At 43.2% G+C, this 22955-nt stretch overlaps 1 protein-coding gene across 1 annotated transcript in view; it reads left to right on the top strand.

Moving 5' to 3' along the window:
- The window catches only part of LRBA (LPS responsive beige-like anchor protein), an 825317-nt gene that overhangs the window by 651712 nt on the left and 150650 nt on the right, over nt 1-22955 (top strand). The window contains exon 46 of the mRNA XM_069744053.1: nt 80-232. Within this exon, the coding sequence (XP_069600154.1) occupies nt 80-232 (153 nt within the window). The remainder of the gene's footprint in view (nt 1-79; nt 233-22955) is intronic.

The following is a 22955-nucleotide window of genomic DNA, read 5'->3' as shown; positions in this document are numbered from 1 at the left end:
TTTCTGCTACTCATTTGATCAATATGACTTTTGCTGATGGTAGAAAGATTCCTTTGATTTCTATATATTGTTCCTTCAGGAGCTCATTCCTGAATTCTACTTCCTGCCGGAGATGTTTGTCAACTCAAATGATTACAATCTTGGCGTTATGGATGATGGTACAGTGGTGTCTGATGTGGAGCTTCCACCATGGGCCAAAACACCTGAAGAGTTTGTTCGTACAAACAGATTGGTAAGCACACAAGACTTTCTCCTAGAAAATGGCACTGAAGGAAAATAATAGTGAGGAGCATAATATTTCATCACGTCTAGAGTTAAAACAGTGAATTGCATCCCACTCACGTGGAAATAGGTGTGTTGATCTTTGACCATAGTGTAATGTAAGTTACACTATTTGTGGACTATGTACACTGGGTACGGAAAGTATTCAGACCCCTTTACATTTTTCACTCTGTTTCATTGCAGCCAATTGGTAAATTCAAAAAGTTCATTTTTTTCACATTAATGTACACTCTGCACCCCATCTTGACTGGAAAACAACAGAAATGTAGTAATTTTTGCAAATTTAATAAAAAAGAAAAACTGAAATTTCACATGGTCATAAGTATTCAAAGCCTTTGCTCAGACACCCATATTTAAATCACATGCTGTCCATTTCCTTGTGATCCTCCTTGAGATGATTCTACTCCTTCATTGGAGGCCAGCTGTGTTTAATTAAACTGATACGACGTGATTTGGAAAGGCACACACCTGTCTATATAAGACCTCACAGTGCATGTCAGACCAAATGAGAATCATGAGGTCAAAGGAACTGGCCAAGGAGCTCAGAGACAGAATTGTGGCAAGGCGCAGATCTGGCCAAGGTTACAAAATAATTTCTGCAGTACTCAAGGTTCCTAAGAGCACAGTGACCTCCGTAATCTTTAAATGGAATTAGGAAGTCTTCCTAGACCTGGTCGCCCAGCCAAACTGAACAATCGTGGGAGAAGAGCCTTGGTGAGAGAGGTACAGAAGAACCCCAATGTCCCTCTGCCTGAGCTCCAGAGATGCAGTAGGGAGATGGGAGAAAGTTCCACAAAGTCAACTATCACTGCAGCCCTCCACCAGTCGGGCTTTTATGGCAGAGTGGCCCGACGGAAGCCTATCCTCAGTGCAAAACATATGAAAGCCCACATAGAGTTTGCTAAAAAACACATGAAGGACTCCCAGACTATGAGAAATAAGATTCCCTGGTCTGATGAGATGAACATAGACCTTTTTGGTGATAATTCTAAGTGGTATGTGTGCAGAAAACCATGCACTGCTCATCACCTGCCCAATACAATCTCAACAGTGAAACATGGTGGTGGCAGCATCATACTATGGGGGTGTTTTTCAGCTACAGGGACAGGACGACTGGTTGTCATTGAAGGAAACATGAATGTTGCCTAATACAGAGATATCCTGGATGAAAACCTCTTCCAGAGTGCTCTGGACCTCTTGGCCAAAGGTTCACCTTCCAACAAAACACAGACCGTAAGCGCACAGCTAAAATACACAAAGGAGTTGCTTCAGAACAACTCTGTTACCATTCTTGACTGGCCCAGCCAGAGCCCTGACCTAAACCCAATTGAGCATCTCTGGAGAGACCTGAAAATGGCTGTCACCAACGTTCACCATCCAACCTGACGAAACTGGCGTGGATCTGCAAGGAAGAATGGCAGAGGATCCCAAAATCCAGGTGTGAAAAACTTGTTGCATCATTCCCAAGAAGACTCATGGCTGTACGAGCTCAAAATGGTGCTTCTACTCAATGCTAAGCAAAAGGTCTGAATACTTATGACCATGTGATATTTCAGTTTTTCTTTTTTTAATAAATTTGCAAAAATTGCTACATTTCAGGGTTTTTTTTCTGTCAAGATGGGCTGCACAGTGTGTACATTAATGAGAAAAAAATTAACTTTTTTCAATTTACCCATTGGCTGCAATGAAACAGAGTGAAAAATTTAAAGGGGTCTGAATACTTTCTGTACCCACCGTAAATATTAAAGTAAGACCAGTCCGCCCCTGCAATGAAGAAAAGAAAAACACAGGTCCAAGTTGTATTCCTCTTTGTAACAATTATTTTTACAATTTAAAATTTCATTTTGTGTCCAATTGTGGTCTTTTTTTTTTCTTTCAAAAGAAAAATGTTTTCATTTTTTCCTTTTATATTTTGCATCAATATCACAAGAAAACATTTTTTTGAAAACATATATTGTATTAGAGCGAGAACATTTTTTTTAAAGCTCTTAAAACCACATATATGAAGAAATCCAAAAATGTGTTTGGCCATGAACAGGGTAGAGTATAGAACTGGTTAATGACGCCTCTTGAGGCTATATCAATAGCAATATTTCAGATTTTTTTTTTTTTTTTAGAGTGAAATAGTTGGTTACCACCTCAACTGCAGGATAGATGATGACTTGCTGATCGCAGAGGGCCCACCAGTCCCAAGCATCAGGCTCTGAGGTAGCGCATTTGAATGGATCAGTAGTCACTCATGTGAGCCGCACTATCATTGTCTATTGGACAGTTTGTCAGTCCCCAAGGCAAAGTATGGGGTGGTGGCGTGCAGCCCTTCTCCATACAGTGGAGCACTTCAGTGTCTGTTCTTTAGAATAAAGGGTGTGGTGAAATATGTGTGTGTGTGTGTATATATATATATATATATATATGTGTGTGTGTGTGTAGTGACATATGTCTAGGGTTATATGTGTGACTAGTGATAACGTAACATCTGTCCTGAAGGCAAGTCGCACCTAGGCGTTAATAGGTACTTCCTTGGGACTAGTAGAAATTGTATCTCCATATCTCACCAGGAGGTCTAGCTAAGGCCAAGAAGAAAGGAACACTTTACACCCCCTAGTGCTTGGAGGGGAGATGCTAATTGCAGCCTGAGATACCTATTCCTGGGAACCATCTAACAAGTGTCTCCAGAGGAAAATCCTATATACTCATTAGTAGAGCGGCCGTGCCCAATCAAACAGACCACAATTATGCTATTAACCTGGGGGGCCGGTCTAGAAACCTGACCTCCAGACCAAAGTTATAAATTTAGGCTGCAGACAGAGAATTGTGTTCACATGATGGGGGCAGCCTGAGAAGCTGGTGTGATCCAATCTACATCGTCCCACCCTCAGGGAGCAGAAAGCAAGTACCAGTTAGATAATTTCTGTAAGTTTCTCCTGTTTATTTTGACACTGTTTTGCATAAGTTGTAAGTCTTTTTATTATCATATTTTATACCTTTTTATTGTAAGCATTGAACCTTTTGTTATTAAAGTATATAAGTTTAACAAGTTGAACCTTGAATGTTCTAAAAGAATCCATAGCCTAAGGTGTGTGAGCCTTATGAGTGATAGACTTATTTTTATTAGTATTAATAGTTTAAGACTCATCGCCCGTGTATTCGATGAGTGGTGGCAGCGTGTATGAGCGGGTGTGTGGCCTGGGTCGGTGTGTCATTTATGCTCCCATTACAGCATAGGACAGAGGTTGAATGCTGGACTGAGAGTGGGGACATAGATTAACCCTTGCAGGCACAACCCCAAGTCACGTGTGAGAGCAGGCACGTGACGAATAAGTGACACCACGGAGAAGGTATCCGTGACAAAGGGGTCCCTCAAATAGAACCTCTAGTGTTCAACACATTGGCGGACATATTATTGGTGCAACCTGTGCCGCCCAAGAGGTAAGGGGGGGTCCATTTCCACTTCCAAAGCAGGTGGAATTGTGCATTATGGTGAGCTATTGGACTGGAAAGGGCGTGTATATAGTTCTTTCACCGGGGCCCTTTTCAGTCTTTGTCCACCAGTGGTCCAACAGGTTTTGCCTATCCTGCGAATAGGTGAGAACTTGCAATGATGGAAATAATGCTTTAATTTAACCTATGTTTTTTTCTTTTTTAGCATTGACTAAGGTATTTTCAAACTTTGTTGTCTTTTCCAATCAGACCTCCTTTTGCTACACCGCTGTGTGATTGGTAGAACGTCAGCTTTATTTTGCACTTGACAAGTCACAGGAACTGTGGTGACAATCGCTGGTATAGTTTTATATTAAGCGATGAACTGAATATATGTTCACTCAGCTCATAGACAAAGCACATGATAATTAGCAGGACGGCTTTGGTTACAGAAGGGCAGTGTGAGACTAGGCCTGATAGATGGAATATCATAGAATCACTAATTCTACACTTCAGTATCCCATTGCTATAAAAATGGTCACAGAATCCCCTTGCTATGAAATCAGTGATTGACATATTCCAGAGCAGCTACATCTACACATGGCAGTACATCTCTTCTTTCAGAACCTAATTAAAAAGCTTGCTATGGTGAAGGCGTGCTGTTTGTGTACAAACCATGAAATAGGAATATATCGTTCAGAAGTTCAGCCGGCAAGAAGAAATGATGCAGGAGCAGAGCCGCTGCCAAACAAATTGATTCATTCTAGACTGTTTAAAACCCAACATGCCTCTTAAAGAGATTTTGTCTGTGGTTATCCAAACCAAGATGACGTTTTCTTACGATTTCCCAGTTTACTCCTTCCAGCCCGCAGATTATATGCAATGATTATAGCTCCTGAAAAGCACACCACTTTGATCTGTGACCTTTTTGTGGTGCTAATCGGGTTCCCAATATCATTATACCTCACTCATTAATCATATTTCCTGCAGCCGTCAGGCAGTCAGACAGACGTAGCCCCGGCTTTCAGGCCTGTGTTGGCAGGTTTGTGATTTTTTGCAGATTATTACAGTGCTATACTTTGGCTTCTAACAAACCAGCAGCACATCAAGCTGTGTGCTACAATTAAACTCAGATGGTCCTCAGGTTGAACAGTGAAATAACGTTGCAGCTGTCTGTCTTTCTGAAGCTAACCAGCTCAGAGGACAGACAATACTCAATATTACTAATTACAGATTCTACAGTAGGGGGATCACACTAACTAAATGGTGTGCCTGTATGAAGAGGATCCTTACAGATATACTTGATTATTTTTAATTATAGCATCTAAGGGCATCACTTGGATCTAATCTGGAAAAATGTTACCAAGTATTCACTGTGTGCTTCAATGTTATACAGATACTATGTAATTGTGTAATGTAAACTAAACCTGCTGCTATCAGAGCCAGTATCATGGGGGCAGGCAAACCTGGCAATTTTCCAGGGTCTCATTCTCAAAAGGGCCCCAGTAAGACCCTACTCTGACTGGCCCACCAAACCAGCATCTGTCTGGCCCACCTGCCTTTGCAAACCAGAAAATGGCATCACAGTCCTGAATTATTAGTGCAGTATCCGATGTTTGAAGTGTAGAAGAATCTTTGATCTCATGACCATGATGTCACCAAAGGGCCTATACTCTGTGACATATGAAGGAACGAAAGAGAAAGAGAGAGCCTAGAATGTCTTCTAGTGCACGTGTGTCAGTCATACTGTGTGTCTATCATAAAGTACAGTGTAGGCATGTGTAACATCTACGTTAAAAAATTTCCAGCAGCGCAGATGAGTGTTCTCAAGTGATAAACAATGAATTTGATACCATTAACATGACAAAACTATCGCATTAGCAATCATTCTGTTCCCATCATTGTTCGTCGGCATATGTAAAGAAAGCGGTAAACAAAGGCCAAATGACTTGAATATAGCTGATCCGTGCTTGTTTAATGGTCTGAAATTGGAGAGTTCAAATGCACCCTAAATGTTTGTGTAGATCTTAGCATTTTGGACTCCAATTTGAATTTTGCACAAGGAGATCACTTTGTTTAAAATTAGCACTGGATCTGATTTGTAAATGTGCAATTTATTTGCATATATTTGTGTATATTATATTTCTCACGGCTAAGCAGTTAATCAGAGTGGTCAAGGAGTCCAAGGTCAGAAGCCAGGAGGGTACGTCATAAACAGAAGTAAGAGACAAGAGCATAGTCAGGTAAAGTTCCAAGGTGGGAGTGTCGGGAAGATAATGGATCAGAGCTGAAGGGGTTAAACAGGCGGATGGTCAGAACGAAGTCCAAGGTCAGGCAACAGATCAAGCATATAGAACTCAAGGCACAGGAAGGCACAAAGCACAAACTCACAAGATGAATGAATGTATGTCTGGTAGTGGTATGGGAAAAGCTGCTCCTCCCAGTCACAGATTGGCTAGTCGAGCTGTCAATAAACACACCGACAGCTCAGCATGCCCTGAACCAGACTGGATGGTCATGCTGTCAATCAACGTACTGACAGCTTCAGCACGCCCCTGTACCAGATTGGATGGCCGAGCTGTCAGTAACTGCATCCCAGACACCCTGAGGTGTGGAACCGTGACAATAGTCACAGGGTCATAACGATCACGATCATTGAGAGTGCGACCAGGCTCGTTGAGACGGGGCCCTCTGACCCCAACACTGTTCTCATCTGAATGTGCACTCTGACACACATTCAGCTGAAATGTTGCGGTATTTTTCGCTTCACTGTTAGTGGTTTTAATATTATGACTGATTGTTGTAGCAGGTTCATCTTTTATCCAGTGTGAAGTGACACTTTTTTTTTATATTCCTTGCTTTTCAAATTCATTGTAATTTAATATTTTTTTTAATATAAAGTAAGTATGGTTATTGTTTGGAACTGAGCTGCACTGCACAACTTCTTTCAACGTGTAGCGACTGTAGCTGGTCTGCTCGGTAGCGGCTGCTACACATTAAGAAACTGACGCGTTTCTTGTGTATGAAAAACATCCTTATTCATAGGACAACTGTTTCATACACCAGAAACGTGTCAGATTTCTTAACGTTTAATTTTACTCTGTTTTAATCTATTTTCCAATAAAGATGAATTTTATATATATCCTGAATCGATGTGCACATGAACTTCCCTTTTTCCTTACCATTTCACTATGATCACCAGTCGGTTCAGCACCCCGAGGTTGAACTCCAGTTGAAATCTTGATCCTACAACGTGTTAAGCTTTCAAACCTGCCCCTCCTCTCTTCCCACGGTCCCAAATTTGGGGTGCTGTCTCTGAAAGTCGAGGTTATGTCCTGACTTCAGCTGCATCTGTGGTCTCTGGACATAGAGCTGAATATAGTGGTGGTGGAGACGGTAGACAACAAGACCTTACTCCAATTTTCAGTGTTTGTAAAGACTGAAGATCTTGCCAGTACCTTTGAGTCATGCGACAGTCACAGGTCACCTGGTTACGCAGCAGGGAAGGGAAGGACACAGTAAGGTCTGTGTGTTTTTGTAGTTATATTTAAGTGTTATATTCATGTGTTTTAAAGGGAACCTGTCACACCCAAAATCGATGGTGAGGTAAGCTCACCGTCATCAGGGGCTTATCTACAGCATTCTGTAATGCTGTAGATAAGCCGCCGATGTTACCTGAAAGAGGAGAAAAAGAGGTTAGATTATACTCACCCAGGGGCGGTCCTGCTCCGATGGGTGTCTCAAGTCTGGAACAGTGCCTCCCATCTTCATTCCATGACGTCCTCTTCTGGTCTTCACGCCGCGTCTCTGGCGCAGGCGTACTTTGTCTGCCCTGTTGAAGGCAGAGCAAAGTACTGCAGTGCGCAGGCACCGGAAAATTCAGAGAGGCCCAGCACCTGCGCACTGCAGTACTTTGCTCTGCCTTCAACAGGACAGACAAAGTACGCCTGCGCCGGAGCCGCGGCGTGAAGACCAGAAGAGGACGTCATGGAATGAAGATAGGAGGCGCCGCATCGGACCAGAGACGCCCATTTGACCGGACCGCAGCGGGACCGCCCCTGGGTGAGTATAATCTAACCTCTTTTTCTCCTCTTTCAGGTAACATCGGGGGCTTATCTACAGCATTACAGAATGCTGTAGATAAGCCCCTGATGATGGTGAGCTTACCTCACCATCGATTTTAATGTAGCATAGTTGTGTGTGGCAGAATTGTGTGTGTGCGTGGCTGATGCAGACTTATGTGCATGAAGCCCAAGACTATATTTTATAATTATCTGGATGACTTATTATTGTAACTTGTTTTCCCGCAGGTCCTTTGCAGACTACTGTACCTGTGAGAACTTTTTTCAGCATTCTGTTTACGTTTTTTGCACCTTTTGCATACTTGGTTTTCTGAGACTGATGAAAAAAGTACTGTTGCTTGGTCCTATGGGAAAAAGATTTTCTATTGCCTGTGGCTTTTTTCATTCTGCCACCATAAATTGGAGATATTGTTTTCAGGGATGAAATGGCTGGTTTCCAGTTAATTCTGTGTAAGCCGTGTAAAACACTGATTTGTATGGCAGGTCTGTCAACAGTGAAATACATATCTAAATCTTCACCATTTTAATGTATAATTTACAGCTTAGTGGTCTGTAGTATAGGAATGGTACATATCCTTCTTAGTAGTTGAAATCAAAATCATATTTCGTCTATTGGAAACCGTTTCCCTCAGGCTTCATATTGCAGTTGCAGCTTCATTGCCAAGGGTTAAATCTGCAATGCCGGTTTGACAGCCTCATGAAATGTAATAAGTTCTATATAAAGATGATGATGTTTAGTGATGTGGATCAATGTGTTTTATCAGCTGTATTACATCTAAAACCTGGTTGCCTAAAAACCTTTACCTGGGAGTGTTTCATTCTGGGAGTAAAGTTTATTATGTTCGCTGAGCGTCACTACTGAAACCAGACACTAGATCTGATTAAACCATTGAAAAATACATTGAAGTAAAACTGCATAAGAGATGTTAGTTCTGTCACTCTGGTCCCTCCAATGCACAGGTCACAGGTGCTCTGTACACTACTGGTCACTGCTAAAGAGTACTGCAGCTATTGAATGCATTATATAGTCAAAGTAAAGCCGCTTCTGACATCACTTCCTGATCACCAGCTATTGGCTGAAAATGCACCGCATGGTCCTCTTCCTCTGACCGCCTCCTGCACATACTCTGTACACATTACTTTTAGAGAGGTTTTACTATCTGGTTCATTCATGGCCTATTTATGGGATTCACCATCGAAGTATAGCAGATGCAGGCCACACCAATGGAGCCTGTATCTAAATAATAACGGATCACCGCGCAATAACTGAGATAGATTGAATAGTGTATACTCACACAATAGACGAGTCTGTATGGAGCGTGCTCAGAGATGAATGTAATTGTTCATCTGTCAGTGAGGCTGATGAAAATAGTGGTAAAAAAATCATAATAAAGTAAATGTAATTTTTTTAAAATATATAAATGTAATTGAGCTATCTACTGATTAAGGAAGGAATATACTCACTGGTGCATGCAAGAATCCATGAAAAAGGGAGATGGCTCTAAAATAAAGTGCTGAGTGCTGATTTGACAGGATGGTTGGACCCCGTGTACTTGCTGGCTAATGCGCTTGGTCAATTAAGCAGCTGGGTGTGCGGTATGAGCAGGAGTAGCAAGACAGGGGTAAATGAGTGGTAATGGCTCAATCAATGAAGACACTGGAGGTGTGCACTAAATAAATGGTGGTAACCGCTATTATTGGTCCCATCTGAGGCTAAATGCTAGATACGAGATGTGGTGCACTTACCTAGTGAAGCCCAGTGATCAGATGAATAGACAGCATGAAGGTGCTGAGCGGTGGAGATTCAGGCATTCAGTGAGCTGGAGGAGAACGCCGACTCCTCACGCGCTCCGGCCGTGAGGGTAGCGGCGTGAGAAAAAAACTTCAGTGACGTCACAGGGAAGCAAGGACGGGTGCGTGAGGTGCACAATTCTTACGCGTTTCAAGGGTGTCACCCTTCTTCGTCAGGGATGCCTGTATCTAACTTGAGAGCAGTGCTCCATTTGGCACCACTGTCAATGGAGAGGTGGCCGTAATTCCTATACAAATGAATGGGAACTCGGACCACCTCTCCACTGACAGCAGCACATCAGTGCCCCGTTCCTGAGATACATACATGTCCCATTAGTGGGATTCGCATCTACTATGCATTTATCCCATGGGCATACCATAAATATGCCCCTTTCAGGCTACATTTGCACATTCATTTCCATTTTTTCATCCTTGTAAAGCAGACCATTTATTTCATTTGTCATTCATTTTACATCTGTATTGCTTCTATATTTTTTTCATCAGTTTTTAAAAATTGAACTGTCTGAACTTTGAACTGTGTGAGCAGACCCTAGTAGATATACCTTGACCTTATGGGGGGTTATTGGTGGCTGTATGCCAGTCTTCTGTTGGGGAAAATGAGGTGAGAATTTTCAAAATATGGTGCATTGCATAATTTGCAACTTTTTCCTGTTTTCTGCAGCTAAAGAGTGGTCTGTGCTTATCTGGAAGGGGTGGGTCCTACAGTAGGTCGACAGATGTAATATGATTTACCCCAGAATGTGCATATATTTTAGCAAAAGTCTATGCCAGCTCAAAAAGTTAATTTTATTTCAGTTCTTCAATACAAAAAGTGAAACTCTATATAATGAGTCATTACAGAGTGATGTATTTCAAGTGTTTATTTCTGTCAATGTTGATTATTATGGCTTGCTGCCAATGAGAACCCAAAAGTCGTTATCTCAGTAAATTAAAAAAAAAATAATAAAAAACACCTGCAAAGGCTTCCTAAGCGTTTAAAAAGGTCCCTTAGTCTGTTTCAGTAGGCTCCACAATCATGGGGAAGTCTGCTGACTTGACAGGTGTCCACAAGGCAGTCGTTGACACACTCCACAAGGAAAGTAAATTTTGCATTTAATTCGGAAATCAAGTCCCAGAGTTTGGAGGAACAGTGGAGAGGCACACAACCCAAGCTGTTTGAGGTCTAGTGTGAATTTTTCACAATCTTGGATGGTTTGTTGAGCCATGTCTACTGCTGGTGTAGGTCCACTGTGTTTTATCAAGATCAAAGTCACAGTCCTCTACCAGGAAATTTTAGAACACTTCATGCTTGACTCTGCCAACAAACTTTTTGGAGATGGAAATTTCATTCTCCAGCAGGACTTGGCACCTGTCCACACTGCTAAAAGGACCAATGCCCGGTTTAAACAACAGTATCACTGTGCTTGATTGGCCTGCAAATTCGTCTGACCTTAACCCCATGGAGAATCTATGGAGTATTGTCAAGAGGAAGAGGAGAGGCACCAAACCCCACAATGCAGACAAGCTGAAGGCTGCTATCAAAGCAACACGGGCTTCCATAACACCTCAGCAGTGCCACGGGCTGATCACCTCCATTCCACGCCACATTGATGCAGTAATTGATGCAAAAGGAGCCCTGATTAAGAATTGAGTGCCTATAATGAGCATACAATTCAGTAGGCCAACATTTCGGATTTTCAAATTATTTTTCAAGCTGGTGTTATCAAGTATTCTAATTTACGGAGTGTGAGATAGCGCTACCTGAGTGTGTTGGAGGGCACTCGTTTGGCACGGGATTAAAGCACACAGGAACTGTTTTCTCACATAAATCGGTCTATTTTGTTTATTAACTCCGCATAAACCACATAACATAAAGTTAATTTCATTACATCCACGAACATGTCATGACCACCAGTCTGTTCATGTAGCAGATAAACTTCTTTGCCATGTATTACAACCCCCCTTGTCTGGGGTTACCTTCCAGGAGCTTTGCTCCTCACGCTGACTCCTTATCAGTCCTGGCTTCGCCAACACAGAAGCCGCCCCAGGCTCTGTAGGTACATTGCCTCCGTGCGTTCTTCAGGACGTCCGTCCCCAGCTGGGACCGTCCAGCACAAGCCACTCAGCACCAAAGCCTCACCATGTGCTCTTCAGGAAGATAGCACTCCCAACACATAGGTTTTTCCAGGACCTTGCACACAGTCCATACAGATCCAAACACTCTCAACCATGTGACCAAACCCTGGTCACATTATGTAGCTGTAACCACACCCCATAGGTGGGATGAATGTGTGGTTAGCCAGACCCATCCAGCTCTCCAACTAACCCTGCAAGCTTCCCTTTTAAGTAAAGAAATACAAATACTTGTGGGACTACAGGTCCCAGAACAACATTACTTCAGGCTTACAGCGCAGACTCCCTCTGTGACACATACCGGCCATTTACAATCCTGCTAACATAAACAGAAATAAACACTTGAAATCTATAACTCTGTTTGTAATGACTATATAATGAGTTTTACTTTTTGTATTCAATTAAATTAACTTTTTGATTATATTCTAATTTTGTGAGAAGCACCTGTAGCTGGATGATCAGTGATGTGCCAGATTTATTATTTTTCTCTAAGAACTTAGACAAGAAGTTGCTAACTGTTCCACCCTGCAATTATCTCTGCAGGCTTGGTCACGGACTGCTTGGATAACCGATTTATGGTGTGTTTTTAGATAGAAGGGTGTTAGGCTACTTTCACACTTCCGTCGGTACGGGGCCATTGCAAACCGTCTGCCCGACGGACATTGTGCTAAATTTAGCGCAACGTGGGCAGCGGATGCAGTTTTACAACGCATCCGCTGCCCATTGTGTTAAGTGGGGAGAAGGGGCAGAGTTTCGGCCACGCATGCACGGTCAAAAATGGCGGACACGTCGCACAAAAAAAGTTACATTGAACTTTTTTTGTGCTGACGGTCCACCAAAACACGACGCATCCGTCGCACGACGGATACGATGTGTGGCCATATGTCGCAATGCGTCGCAAATGCAAGTCTATGGAGGAAAAAACGCATCCTGCGGGCAACTTTGCAGGATGCGTTTTTTCTCCAAAACGACGCATTGCGACGTAGCCCAAACGACGGAAGTGAGAAAGTAGCCTTAGAGTAGTTTTCTACACTCTTAAAACCCTTCATTGGTAAAATAATTCCACCTTATTAATAACCTCATGATAAACTATTACTACAGCTAATTTGAATACTGTCCAATAACTTCCTAAAGTCTCTATTTACTGAGCAGCATTATCCAAACGCCAACAAAATTGTAATATAGCATTAAAATTGCTCGAGAGTTATGTTGTACATTAAGATTTTATTGCAAATTGCCTTCTGTTTCAAGGTGACAAATACCCTGGTATTGAGCGATTTATGGACTGCGATGCTGTTTTAAAGGGATATAAATTATTAAAAGAAACAATCATTCTGAGATAGTTTTAATTTTCTTTAACCAGCATATGTTACTAATTAAAATCATGACAACCACAGTGTAATTCTCATTATATTTCTTTAAAGTGCGGGTAAAACACAGACTCATGTGGTTGTCTTACAGAATTGTCTTGTCCTGTTATGTTCCTAAAAGCTATGCTTGGAGGGAAATCTACAAACTTTCGTTTGATATTCATTAAAGTGAATATTTACTTTTGGAGACACTAAAGGTACCGTTACACTAAACAACTTACCAACAATCACGACCAGCGATACGACCTGACCGTGATCGTTGGTAAGTCGTTGTGTGGTCGCTGGGGAGCTGTCACACAGACAGCTCTCTCCAGCAACCAACGATCAGGGGAAAGACTTCAGCATCAGTGACGTCACCGCTGTGCTCTGCTATACAACCAGCGCTGACACAGTCAGGGTATGTGCACACGTCAGGATTATTTCCTGACAAAATCCTGAGAATTCTGCCAGAAATCCGCGTCCTTTTTTCGCGCTGATTTCTCGCGGAATTTGCGCGTTTTTTGCACGGATTTTTTGGGGAATTTTTGCAGATTTTTTTTTTTTACGGAATGTCCTTTTTGATAGGAAATCCGCAAAAAGAATGAGCATGTCCGTTTATTTTGCGGAATGCGTTTTTTTTGCGGAAAAAAAAGCTAACATATGCACAAAAAATGCGGGATGCATTCTAAAAGATAGGATGCATAATGTTAGCGTTTTTTTACCGGATTTATAGCGTTTTTATAGCGAAATTCCGCAAAAAAAACGCTACAAATCCTGACGTGTGCACATACCCTCAGTGCGGGAAGCTGACGCCGGGGGACGTGACAGACATCGGAATGTGGGTATGTACTGTTTGTTTTTTTAACTTTTACAATGGTAACCAGGGTAAATATCGGGTTACTAAGCTCGGCCCTGCGCTTAGTAACCCGATATTTACCCTGGTTACCAGTGAACACATCGCTGGATCGGCGTCACACACGCCAATTCAGCGATGTCAGCGGGAGATCAGCGACCAAAAAAAGGTCCTGATCATTCCCAGCGACCAACGATCTCCCAGCAGGGGCCTGATCGTTGGTCGCTGTCACGCATAACGATTTCGTTAACGATATCGTTGCTACGTCACAAAAAGCGTGACGTTGCAACGATATCGTTAACAAAATCGTTATGTGTGAAGGTACCTTAATAGATGAAGAGGTTGTCCAACAAACAATACTTATCACCTGTCCCCAGGATAAGTGATAAATGTTTAATTGGTGTGTCCAGCAATCAAGAGAGAAGTCCTATCAACGCTGGACAACTCTGTTAAGGATAAAATGAATGCACTGTGGTGTATATAGTGATGAGCAATAGTAGTCCATATCCATTTAATAGTAATTCTAGTTATTAACCCCTTCATGACCCAGCCTATTTTGACCTTAAAGACCTTGCCGTTTTTTGCAATTCTGACCAGTGTCCCTTTATGAGGTAATAACTCAGGAACGCTTCAACGGATCCTAGCGGTTCTGAGATTGTTTTTTCGTGACATATTGGGCTTCATGTTAGTGGTAAATTTAGGTCAATAAATTCTGCGTTTATTTGTGATAAAAACGGAAATTTGGCGAAAATTTTGAAAATTTCGCAATTTTCACATTTTGAATTTTTATTCTGTTAAACCAGAGAGATATGTGACACAAAATAGTTAATAAATAACATTTCACACATGTTTACTTTACATCAGCACAATTTTGGAAACAAAATTTTTTTTTGTTAGGAAGTTATAAGGGTTAAAATTTGACCAGCGATTTCTCATTTTTACAACGAAATTTACAAAACCATTTTTTTTAGAGACCACCTCACATTTGAAGTCAGTTGAGGGGTCTATATGGCTGAAAATACCCAAAAGTGACACCATTCTAAAAACTGCACCCCTCAAGGTGCACAAAACCACATTCAAGAAGTTTATTAACCCTTCAGGTGCTTCACAGCAGCAGAAGCAACATGGAAGGAAAAAATGAACATTTAACTTTTTAGTCACAAAAATTATCTTTTAGCAACAATTTTTTTATTTTCCCAATGGTAAAAGGAGAAACTGAACCACGAAAGTTGTTGTCCAATTTGTCCTGAGTACGCTGATACCTCATATGTGGGGGTAAACCACTGTTTGGGCGCACGGCAGGGCTTGGAAGGGAAGGAGCGCCATTTGACTTTTTGAATCAAAAATTGGCTCCACTCTTTAGCGGACACCATGTCACGTTTGGAGAGCCCCCGTGTGCCTAAAAATTGGAGCTCCCCCACAAGTGACCCCATTTTGGAAACTAGACGCCCCAAGGAACTTATCTAGATGCATAGTGAGCACTTTGAACCCCCAGGTGCTTCACAAACTGATCCGTAAAAATGAAAAAGTACTTTTTTTTCACAAAAAAATTCTTTTTGCCTCAATTTTTTCATTTTCACATGGGCAACAGGATAAAATGGATCCTAAAATGTGTTGGGCAATTTCTCCTGAGTACACCAATACCTCACATGTGGGGGTAAACCACTGTTTGGGCACATGGTAAGGCTCGGAAGGGAAGGAGCGCCATTTGACTTTTTGAATGAAAAATTATTTCCATCGTTAGCGGACACCATGTCGCGTTTGGATAGCTCCTGCGTGCCTAAACATTGGCGCTCCCCCACAAGTGACCCCATTTTGGAAACTAGACCCCCCAAGGATCTTATTTAGATGCCTAGTGAGCACTTTAAACCCTCAGGTGCTTCACAAATTGATCTGTAAAAATGAAAAAGTACTTTTTTTTCACAAAAAAATTCTTTTCGCCTCAATTTTTTCATTTTCACATGGGCAGTAGGATAAAATGGATCATACAATTTGTTGGGCAATTTCTCCCGAGTACGTCGATACCTCATATGTGGGGGTAAACCACTGTTTGGGCACTCGGCAGGGCTCGGAAGGGAAGGCGCGCCATTTGACTTTTTGAATGGAAAATTAGCTCCAATTGTTAGCGGACACCATGTCGCGTTTGGAGAGCCCCTGTGTGCCTAAACATTGGAGCAACCCCACAAGTGACCCCATTTTGGAAACTAGACCCCCCAAGGAACTTATCTAGATACATATTGAGCACTTTAAACCCCCAGGTGCTTCACAGAAGTTTATAACGCAGAGCCATGAAAATAAAAAATAATTTTTCTTTCCTCAAAAATGATTTTTTAGCCTGGAATTTCCTATTTTGCCAAGGATAATAGGAGAAATTGGACCCCAAATATTGTTGTACAGTTTGTCCTGAGTACGCTGATACCCCATATGTGGGGGTAAACCACTGTTTGGGCGCACGGCAGGGCTCGGAAGGGATGGCACGCCATTTGGCTTTTTAAATGGAAAATTAGCTCCAATCATTAGCAGACACCATGTCACGTTTGGAGAGCCCCTGTGTGCCTAAACATTGGAGATCCCCCAGAAATGACACCATTTTGGAAACTAGACCCCCAAAGGAACTAATCTAATGTGTGGTGAGGACTTTGAACCCCCAAGTGCTTCACAGAAGTTTATAACGCAGAGCCATGAAAATAAAAATAAAAAATTATTTTCTCAAAAATGATCTTTTAGCCTGCAATTTTTTATTTTCCCAAGGGAAACAGGAGAAATTTGACCACAAAAGTTGTCCAGTTTCTCCTGAGTACGCTGATATCCCATATGTGGGGGTAAATCACTGTTTGGGCACATGCCGGGGCTCGGAAGTGAAGTAGTGACGTTTTGAAATGCAGACTTTGATGGAATGCTCTGTGGGCGTCACGTTGCGTTTGCAGAGCCCCTGATGTGGCTTAACAGTAGAAAACCCCCACAAGTGACCCCATTTTGGAAACTAGACCCCGAAAGGAACTTATCTAGATGTGTGGTGAGCACTTTGAACCCCCAAGCGCTTCATAGAAGTTTATAATGCAGAGCCGTGAAAATAATAAATACGTTTTTTCCTCAAAAATAATTATTTAGCCCAGAATTTTTTAATTTTCCCAAGGGTAACAGGTGAAATTTGACCCCAATATTTGTTGTCCAGTTTCTCCTGAGTACGGTGATACCCCATATGTGGGGGTAAACTACTGTTTGGGCACATGCCGGGGCTTGGAATTGAAGTAGTGATGTTTTGAAATGCAGACTTTGATGGAATGCTCTGCGGGCGTCACGTTGCGTTTGCAGAGCCCCTGATGTGCCTAAACAGTAGAAACCCCCCACAAGTGACCCCATTTTGGAAACTAGACCCCGAAAGGAACTTATCTAGATGTGTGGTGAGCACTTTGAACCCCCAAGTGCTTCATAGAAGTTTATAATGCAGAGCCGTGAAAATAAAAAATCATTTTTCTTTCCTCAAAAATTATGTTTTAGCAAGCATTTTTTTAGATTCACAAGGGTAACAGGAGAAATTGGACCCCAGTAATTGTTGCGCAGTTTGTCCTGAGTATGCTGGTACCCCATATGTGGGGGTAAACCACTGTTTGGGCACACGTCAGGGCTCGGAAGTGAGGGAGCACCATTTGACTTTTTGAATACGAGATTGGCTGGAATCAATGGTGGCGCCATGTTGCGTTTGGAGACCCCTGATGTGCCTAAACAGTGGTAACCCCTCAATTCTAACTCCAACACTAACCCCCCCACACCGCTAACCCTAATCCCAACTGTAGCCACAACCCTAATTCCAACCCTAACCACAACCCTAATTCCAACCCTAACCCTAAGGCTATGTGCCCACGTTGCGGATTCGTGTGAGATATTTCCGCACCATTTTTGAAAAATCCGCGGGTAAAAGGCACTGCGTTTTACCTGCGGATTTTCCGCGGATTTCCAGTGTTTTTTGTGCGGATTTCACCTGCGGATTCCTATTGAGGAACAGGTGTAAAACGCTGCGGAATCCGCACAAAGGATTGACATGCTGCGGAAAATACAACGCAGCGTTTCCGCGCGGTATTTTCCGCACCATGGGCACAGCGGATTTGGTTTTTCATATGTTTACATGGTACTGTAAACCTGATGGAACACTGCTGCGAATCCGCAGCGGCCAATCCACTGCGGATCCGCAGCCAAATCCGCACCGTGTGCACATAGCCTAATTCTAAAGGTATGTGCACACGCTGCGGAAAACGCTGCGGATCCGCAGCAGTTTCCCATGAGTTTACAGTTCAATGTAAACCTACGGGAAACAAAAATCGCTGTACACATGCTGCGGAAAAACTGCACGGAAACGCAGCGGTTTACATTCCGCAGCATGTCACTTCTTTCTGCGGATTCCACAGCGGTTTTACAACTGCTCCAATAGAAAATCGCAGTTGTAAAACCGCAGTGAAATGCGCAGAAAAAACGCGGTAAATCCGCCATAAATCCGCAGCGGTTTAGCACTGCGGATTTATCAAATCCGCAGAGGACCAGAATACGTGTGCACATACCGAAACCCTAGCCCTAACCCTACCCCTAACCCTACCCCTATTCTAACATTAGTGGGAAAAAAAAATGTCTTTATTTTTTTATTGTCCCTACCTATGGGGGTGACAAAGGGGGGGGTCATTTATTATTTTTTTTATTTTGATCACTGAGATAGATTATAGCTCAGTGATCAAAATGCACTTTGGAACGAATCTGCCTGCCGGCAGATTCGGCGGGCGCACTGCGCATGCGCCCGCCATTTTGGAAGATGGCGGCGCCCAGGGAGAAGACGGACGGGACCCCGGCTGGATCTGTAAGTATGATGGGGTGGGGGGGGATCGGAGCACGGGGGGGGAATCGGAGCGCGGGAGGGGTGGAACGGAGCACGGGGGGCGTGGAACGGAGCACGGGAGGGCTGGAATGGAGCACGGGGGGGTGGAACGGAGCACCGGGGGGGGTGGATCGGAGTGCAGGGGGGGTGATTGGAGCACGGGGGGAGCGGACAAGAGCACGGGGGGGGAGCGGAGCCCTGTACTGAGGGAAGCCGGAGCAGTGTACCGGCCAGATCGGGGGGCTGGGGGGGCGATCGGTGGGGTGGGGTGGGGGCACATTAGTATTTCCAGCCATGGCCGATGATATTGCAGCATCGGCCATGGCTGGATTGTAATATTTCACCCGTTATAATAGGTGAAATATTACAAATCGCTCTGATTGGCAGTTTCACTTTCAACAGCCAATCAGAGCGATCGTAGCCACGAGGGGGTGAAGCCACCCCCCCTGGGCTAAACTACCACTCCCCCTGTCCCTGCAGATCGGGTGAAATGGGAGTTAACCCTTTCACCCGATCTGCAGGGACGCGATCTTTCCATGACGCCACATAGGCGTCATGGGTCGGATTGGCACCGACTTTCATGACATACATACATAGTTAGTAAGGCCGAAAAAAGACATTTGTCCATCTAGTTCAGCCTATATTCCATCATAATAAATACCCAGATCTACGTCCTTCTACAGAACCTAATAATTGTATGATACAATATTGTTCTGCTCCAGGAAGACATCCAGGCCTCTCTTGAACCCCTCGACTGAGTTCGCCATCACCACCTCCTCAGGCAAGCAATTCCAGATTCTCACTGCCCTAACAGTAAGGAATCCTCTTCTATGTTGGTGGAAAAACCTTCTCTCCTCCAGACGCAAAGAATGCCCCCTTGTGCCCGTCACCTTCCTTGGTATAAACAGATCCTCAGCGAGATATTTGTATTGTCCCCTTATATACTTATACATGGTTATTAGATCGCCCCTCAGTCGTCTTTTTTCTAGACTAAATAATCCTAATTTCGCTAATCTATCTGGGTATTGTAGTTCTCCCATCCCCTTTATTAATTTTGTTGCCCTCCTTTGTACTCTCTCTAGTTCCATTATATCCTTCCTGAGCACCGGTGCCCAAAACTGGACACAGTACTCCATGTGCGGTCTAACTAGGGATTTGTACAGAGGCAGTATAATGCTCTCATCATGTGTATCCAGACCTCTACGTGGCGTCATGGGTCGGGAAGGGGTTAACTCATAGGGGTATTTTGTCAGATTTTTTTATTCGTGATTTTAGAAGTCTCCAATACTGTTCCTCAGCTGTACCATGTGTCCCTCACTCTGATCACCAGAATCAGTGTGTCTCCTGTGTGGACTGGAAGTCAGTTTCTCTGTTTTCTTCTTTGAGATTCTCATAGAAACGCTCATAGGAATGTTCTGACTCACATATTATTTTTTCAATTCAAATAGGTGGCTTCATGTTAAAGAAATTGCCCACCTTTTTATTGATATCTGCTCCTCTATACTACCTCTGCTATTACCACACAGGTCTAATCTGCTGACTGTTGCAAGTAAGCATCGATGGGGAATTGTCAAATCAGTATGTAAATTTTTTTATTTATAGATCACGTTGGTAAATGTAGAAATATGAAAAGAACCAATGTGTCTGGACATCCATTTTAAGACCTAGTAGTATTAAAAGGAACACTAGCCCAATTGTAGCCTTGTGTTCTTCACACAGTTCATGTAATAAATGGAGTTGGTGCAAACTGATTTGCAGGACTTGGTCCAGCGGACAGATCATAATCTACCTTTCTAAATCCACGGCTCTGGTTTTCACTATACAGCCTGGAGCAATCTCGCATGCGCATCTCGCCAAATAATGATGTGCCGCCAGGCTACTTAAAAGAACAGCCGTGGATGCTGGCAGGTATGAGGAGGTTCTCGGGGCATCTGATGGACATAGATTATGGATCTGGCCACACAACCCAGCCTTCAGAATTTATTCACACCTACTTTAGTAGTAGTTTAGCAGATCTTGAACAACAAATATAAAAGAATCTACAACAATTAAAGCTCATGATTGTTGCAATATTTCCAGGTGTTTGTAGCTACTGTAATTATTTTTTAAGCCTGTTTTGGACAGTCACTGGCATTAGGTAATGGCGTCTTAACGTTAAGGGGCAGAACGCTGGAGGCTCCCTAGTGTTCAGTATTCTTGAAATAAGTTTTTTTTTTTTTTTTTCTTTTTAAACCAGGCATTCCCGTAATATTAGTATAGATCTGACGCTATGAAAACTTTGCTTAATACATCCCTTACTTGTATTTTAGATTTTTTTTTTTTAAAATACAATAATACATGCTTTTAAAAAATAAAAAAAAAAGTTTGGGGGAATGTGTGGTTTCTTCATTTAGAAATAATCACACTAATGTTTGTCTTTGATGCCTCTGAGTTCAAGTTGTCTTCATTTTGGAGTCTCCATGTTCTCTCCTAACTGAAATTATGATCACTACAATACGCTTCATGATGATTACAGAAAATCTTTGGAGTCTTCTGGTCTAATTTTGAGCCTTTCTGCTGTGGAGAATTCACACTTTTGGCTGTTGTCTACTGTAATATAACTGGGCATCTGTTTGGCAACTACCCAGAACTTACACAGAGGAGGCTGAGAGTATAGATGATCAATGAAGCAAGCAGGAGGCAGATGGTCGTCGGTCTGTTTCCCTTTCAGTAGAAGGCATGAAGCCAGGTATCTTCTGGACACCACTTTTCCTGATAATAAAGATAATTACTACTTACATTTCTGTTCATCATGAAGTACATCCTTTCACCAGCACTACCTCTATTACTCTAAACTGTAACTGCAGCATGCTCTACAATCACTTTTTAGTTTGACCGATCATAGACTGCAATTATATCACATTATTAGTTTGCCCCTTTAGCATTTTGTTGGTTACGTTTTGATGGCTCATCCTAAAATTTCTACACAATGGAATCTGGAAAGTTTGTAGTCCCCATGTCTTTTTTTTTTTGTATAGGATAAATTGAGTTACATGTCAGATGTTGGTGTAATACCCCCATGTAACCGGTTGTTACAGTGATGTTGCCTTCCTTTCGGGGAGGGCAATGTCATGCTTGGATGCAAGGAGGATTTCCTTTACCAGGTAAGCACCTACATGCAACACATTCTGAATTCAGGCCAGAAGGGGGAGCTCTGAACCTGGATTCAGGGGAGCTTCCCCCAGCTATATGTATTCTGGTCTTGAGAAAGAGTCAGTTAGTTGTAGTCAGTTGTTCAGACACAATGGAAGAGAGATTAGTGAGAGCATACAGTGGGGCTGTGCAGCCACGTGTGAGCTGCAGCTCCAGGAAAGGAAGATAACCTAAAGGGTTAGAATGTAGTGAGCATCTGAGGAAAGGCGCAAAGGAGAAGGAAAGGTCTTAGATGGGAACTGTGACCGGGCACCCACTGAGCTGAAGCACAGAAACCGGGAGCCCGAGGCCGTGTTGCACTCAAGGTCGCACAGCAGAACCGGAGGGCAAAGGACTTTATGTAATTTGCCCGCTCCCACACCTGAAGGTGCAGCAGAACACGAAGAGCCCGGGTCGTGATAGAGACCCTATTAAAAGGCTCGCACTGCCAACCATACAGGTAACTGTCACAGGACAGGAGAGAGAGGACTTTGTCAGGGAGCCACAGGCAGCAAGGACCTCACATACCAGTGCGAGCAGGAAGGCTTACGGACCTCACCTGGGAGAGGGATCCACCATTGCCTCCAGGCCGGCCGTACCACATCACCACCTGTTGCTGGTACCGTGGACTGTAGCTGCTTACAACCAGTAAATCAGGTAAAGACGATACAGCCCTGTGTCGTCCATTTATTTGCCGGCATCCACCACACCATCCCTGCCCAGCACACCGGGAGCCCTGGGGACCCAGCTTCACCTGTGGGAAGCGATACCATCTTGCTGCTGTACCATCACCCCCAGAGAACCCCTTCAAGCAGCGTCGTTCACCCCTGACCGAATACCACAGGTGGCGTCACAAACTTTTACCACTTTACTAATCCCTTTAAAGACTATCCCTTTTACTTGGACACCCAGAGCCATGGACCAGGTCACTGCCACCGTGACCACCCCTTTAATTGCAACTGGATCCGCTACCGAGTACCCCAGGCCCTGGCGGGCGACTCATTACCAGT

Source organism: Ranitomeya imitator, chromosome 1 (assembly GCF_032444005.1).
Source record: "Ranitomeya imitator isolate aRanImi1 chromosome 1, aRanImi1.pri, whole genome shotgun sequence".
Lineage (NCBI taxonomy): Eukaryota > Metazoa > Chordata > Amphibia > Anura > Dendrobatidae > Ranitomeya > Ranitomeya imitator.
The sequence above is the reverse complement of the archived record's forward strand: the minus strand, read 5'-3'. Positions and strand labels throughout refer to the sequence as shown.